General features: G+C 36.3%; 1 protein-coding gene across 1 annotated transcript in view; it reads left to right on the forward strand.

Annotated features, from left to right (window-relative positions):
• LOC107731068 (gastrula zinc finger protein XlCGF57.1-like) overlaps window positions 1-3,234 on the forward strand; it is an 8,701-nt gene extending 5,467 nt beyond the window's left edge. Inside the window, exons 4-5 of the mRNA XM_016542052.1 lie at window positions 772-1,603; window positions 3,204-3,234. Coding sequence (XP_016397538.1) covers window positions 772-1,603; window positions 3,204-3,234 — 863 coding nt within the window. The remainder of the gene's footprint in view (window positions 1-771; window positions 1,604-3,203) is intronic.
• The last annotated feature ends 1,955 nt before the right edge of the window (window positions 3,235-5,189 follow it).

A 5,189-nucleotide genomic window follows, 5' to 3' on the forward strand; every position in this document is an offset into this window, starting at 1 on the left:
TCTGGCTATTCCAAGCTCTATCATTGCAGTCAGCGGGTGTTGCAGTTGAACAGTCCATAAGTCGTCAAATAAAGCACGCGCATCCGTAATAAAACGTCCCTCACACGGCTCCGGGGCATGAATAAAGGCCTCCTGTAGCAAATCCATGCGTTTTCGTAAGCAAAATATCCGTATTTCAAACGTAATAAACACTTTTCTATCACTTCCGCCATCTGTCATACGCGGAAGGCTTTCCGGCGGATGATGTAGGACGTCGGCGTTGCATGATACGTGACGAATGCGGAGAGAGAACAAAACAAATCGCCGTTCACGAATTAGAAGCACAAAATGAGGATTTGTAAAGAAAGGAGACAGGAGGCCTTTATTCACCCCCCGGAGCCGTGTGAGGGATGTTTTATTACAGATGCGCGCGATTTATTTCACGTCTTCTGAACTGTTGACAACCAACACCCGCTTACCCCCATTGAAAGGCTTGGAGGGGCCAGGACAATTGGATTGGGTTCGTCTGAAAGAAGAAAGTCACATACACCTAGGATGCTTTGATGGTGAGTAAAACACAGGCTAATTTTCATTTTTGAGTGAACTAACCCTTTAGATGAAAACTGACATATATATATATATATATATATATATAGAGAGAAAGAGAGAGAGAGAGGGAGAGATACTGGTAGACAAACTAGATTTGTACTAAAGGTTCATTTATTTATATTTTATGTTTCTAATCTGTCCTTGTATAATCTAAGTATGGGAAATTAATATGTTGATTTTTAGATTCAATGGGACTGAAGGAAGACAAGCATCAGTTTGAAAAACCTCATCATTTAAAAAATGAAGATGGAAATGCAGTCATTTCACAGACTGAACAAAATTTTACACAAAAACAAGCTGGAAAAACTGGAGCCAAAGGATCTTTCACATGTACTCAGTGTGGGAAGAGTTTCAGCCGTACATCAAACCTTAAGAGACACGTGAGATTTCACACTGGAGAGAGGCCTTTTACATGCACTCAGTGTGGAAAGAGTTTCGGTGAGAAATCAGAGTTTAATGGACACATGAGATCTCACACTGGAGAGAGGCCTTATAAATGCACTGAGTGTGGAAAAGGTTTCAGTCAGAAATCAAACCGTAACAGACACATGAAAGTTCACCCTGGACTGAAGCCTTATACATGCACTCAGTGTGAAAAGGTTTTCTTTGATAAAGAAGAACTAAATGTGCACATGAGATCTCACACTGGAGAACGTCTGTTCACATGCACTCAGTGTGGAAAGAGTTTCGGTCAGAAATCAAAGTTTAAGAGACACATGAGATATCACACTGGAGAGAGGCATTATACATGCACTCCGTGTGGAAAGAGTTTCTTTGTCAAAGGAGAACTTAATGTGCACATGAGAATTCACACTGGAGAAAGACCGTTCACATGCACTCAGTGTGGGAAGAGTTTCAGCCGTACATCAAACCTTAAGAGACACGTGAGATTTCACACTGGAGAGAGGCCTTTTACATGCACTCAGTGTGGAAAGAGTTTCTTTGTCAAACAAGAACTTAATGTGCACATGAGAATTCACACTGGAGAAAGACCGTTCACATGCACTCAGTGTGCGTATGGCCCCCACGTGCTTCTATGCATGCCTGACAACGTCGGGGTATGCTCCTACGGAGACGACGGATGGTGTTCTGGGGTATTTCCTCCCAGATCTGGACCAGGGCACCACTGAGCTCCTGGACAGTCTGAGGTGCAACCTGGCGGCATCGGATGGACCGAAACATAATGTCCCAGAGGTATTTTGCGTCCCTCCATGGATATGCCTCCCCAGACCATCACTGACCCACCACCAGTGTTGGGCATGTTACTTTAAAGAAGTAATTAGTTATAGTTACTAGTTACTTCTCACAAATAGTAACATCATAGAGTTACATCATTATAAAAGTAACTAATTACCAGGGAAATCACACTCTCAATCATCCAGCTTTAAGTGTTTCGCTCAAATAGCCATTAACAATTCATGATTTTCCTGCTCCTAAAAGGCCACTGTCCTAATCAGTTTAATATTAACCCAAATTAAACACACCTGAACCACTTAGGCCTAATAAAGGTCTTCAGGATTACTAGATTACTTACTTTCAACAGAACATAATTTAGGCTCTAAATAATGATGACAAACATTAAATGAGTGCTTTTAAATAAATTGATGTTAAGGTTAAAGCGATGTTTATTTTTATGTTGAAGAGTTAAATGAATCGCATTAATTGTGCATATGAGCTTTTGTGAAACTAGCAACAATATAAAACAATGCTTTATAAAATAAAGATAAAATAAGATATAAAGTAAGATATAAAATAAGCTTTATAAAAGCACTTTTATAAAGATCTTGTTGCTTTATAAAATAAAGTAAGATAAAATAAGATATAAAGTAAGATATAAAATAAGCTTTATAAAAGCACTTTTATAAAGCTTATTTCTTTATATTCTTTAAGAAATTTGCTTCATATTTCCAGCACTTTTAAAGCAATTTAACTTATTCGTTGTATCTCTCAACACAACTCATAATCATTACACATGGTTGCATACACAAACAACTAATCAATATGTAACCATAGATTATGATTTAATATGAGAGTCAGATTATTTCGGTAACTGCCACGACTGATTGTTTTTTATTCACTAAAATACTATTGAATGAATCGGACACTGCTCGAAGCGCTGTTAAAATCACATAGCGCCATCTAGAGATAAATATGTTGAACTGCCAAACCGCATGCAACTTATTCTGAGGCTCGAGACTACAACATCTTGTAGTGATTGATCATAAACATTAGTTCATATGTTACCAGGATAGCAGGTATTTCACTGAGTTGCCATAACGCAGACCACATATTTGATTCAGGTTTCAAAGCTATTTTTTTCCCCCTTCAAATTATTTAAATACAAAAACCATCTGTATTTTTTTATTATTCTTACTTGGTAATAGCAATGTTGAATTGTTTAATTTTGATTTCCCACAAACTAAAGTACATTAAATAAATGAGTCATACAATTAGTTTTATTCTTTATTTCTCATAGTTTCAAAATGTGCAATTACTGCACTACATGCAACATTTAAGAGGTCAGAAAATATCATTACAAAACACCATTCAATCATAAAATATGCCATGACCAAACTTACCAAATTTTGAAATATTTTCATCCAGACTTTTTACAGATTGAGTTTTAAACAGCATAAAACATCATGAACATTCACAGGTTGTCCTAGTGATTTCAATCTAAGAACGGCGTTTTAATATGCTCTCAATACATCTAAAGTTACAATAAAAAAAGTTGTTTGTGATATGGATGATGATTTTATGGATTATTGTTGCTAGTTTCACAAAAGCTCATATGCACAATTAATGTGATTCATTTAACTCTTCAACATCAAAATAAACATCGCTTTAGCCTTAACATCAATTTATTTACTTGAATGTCATGGATATGAATGCAAACTTGTCTCCCAGCAATCTCTCAGTTTGGCTCATTTAGACAACTTTGGGCCATGCTTTTTCATATGAACCTGTAGAGCAGAGAGTCGGGCAAAACTCCTCCCGCATGAAGAGCACTGGTGTGGCTTCTCTCCAGTGTGAATCATCTCATGCTTTTTTAAATATGACGAGTAATTAAAACTCTTTCCACAGTAATGTACATTGTGTACAATAATAACTACACCCGTTGTTTATATTCATTAGATAGAATGCCTCAATACTCGAATAATCTTCACTGGTTTTCAATAACTAGTACGCGTGTAGCTTCACTATATGTACAGTACAACATGTTTCATTTCAAGTCGGACATGACTAAAGTACCAGTGCAGTATTCAATTTCTGATTCGAATTAATCCTGTAAAGGCTCCGACTGGTTTATAAGTGAATTTGATTCACTACAGTGAACCGACTCTTAAGAGTCATTTATTCGGGAATCGGACACAAGTCGAGCTCAATGCATGTTTAATTGGTCAGATTTACATATTTGCCTATAAATAATGAAATAAATGTACTCACCCTGATAAACAGCAGATTTAGAGTCGTTTCATGAGATAGAGTCACAAACACGTGGTTGAAATGAAAACAAATAGCGACATCTAGAGGAAGATCTATGCAACTATACACACTTACAATCACTCCAGGTTTAAATGTTTTGATCAAATAGTCATTAGAAACAATTCCATGACTTTTTTGGCGTTAACTGAATAAAAGGGAAAGCAGACACAATATATGAAACAACAAAGAGAATCACTTTTATTTAAAAAAAATCAAAAAATGTAAAAAATTAATTTGACACGAAGTAATGAAGCAATGTTCAACACAATGTTAGCCCTTTAAATTTATGCAAACTAAAGTAGGCTAGCCTACAATCAGTATAAAACTATTTACTAAATCATGGATCTGAAGAAGAAATTTCTTCACTTAGGCAACTTCATTTTATGAATCTGGAGATTATGTTATGTGAGCACTTGTAAGGTTTCTCTCTAGTATAGATACTCTGGTGTGTTTTTAAGTCTTTCCCACCATCATTGCACGTAAAATGTCTCACACCAGTATGAATACTCTGATGCTCTTTTAAATTTTGTATTCCTGAAAATATTTCCACAAAAAGAGCAAAAGCGAGGCTTCACACCACTATGAACTTTAATGTGTGCATTTAAGTTTGATGCCACAATAAATGTTTTATCACACTGATCACAACAATATGATCTCAGTCTAGTGTGAGTTTAAAAAATGAAAAAGAAATGTAAAAAGCTTAACTCGTTAGAGCAGGGGCAAGTTCAATCTCAAACCGGTGTGCACCGTTTTGCTACGGTTTCCGGTTTGAACGACATGTTTCCTGGAAACGGTGTGCAACGGGGTTTGAGATGCGTTTTCTCTTGTTTGGTGGGTGTGTCAAACATGTCAGCCCAATCAGCAGCAACATGTATATAAACCACGCGGTATTAAAGAGACAGCTCGCACAATGTAATTAACATCCAAATAAATTCACAAGGGCAAGAATATTGTTTGCACATGTTTCTTTACATTAAAGGCAAAATAACTGAAATAATAAGAGCACAAGTATAGATCTGGAACTTCTTCAAGTCTGTCTAAATATCATTTAGTAACTGCAATGTCTTCTGGTCCATATCCTTTCCTTAGGAAGGTGTGCTAAATACTGATTAATG

Source organism: Sinocyclocheilus rhinocerous, unplaced genomic scaffold, assembly GCF_001515625.1.
Source record: "Sinocyclocheilus rhinocerous isolate Xijiao unplaced genomic scaffold, SAMN03320098_v1.1 scaffold519, whole genome shotgun sequence".
Lineage (NCBI taxonomy): Eukaryota > Metazoa > Chordata > Actinopteri > Cypriniformes > Cyprinidae > Sinocyclocheilus > Sinocyclocheilus rhinocerous.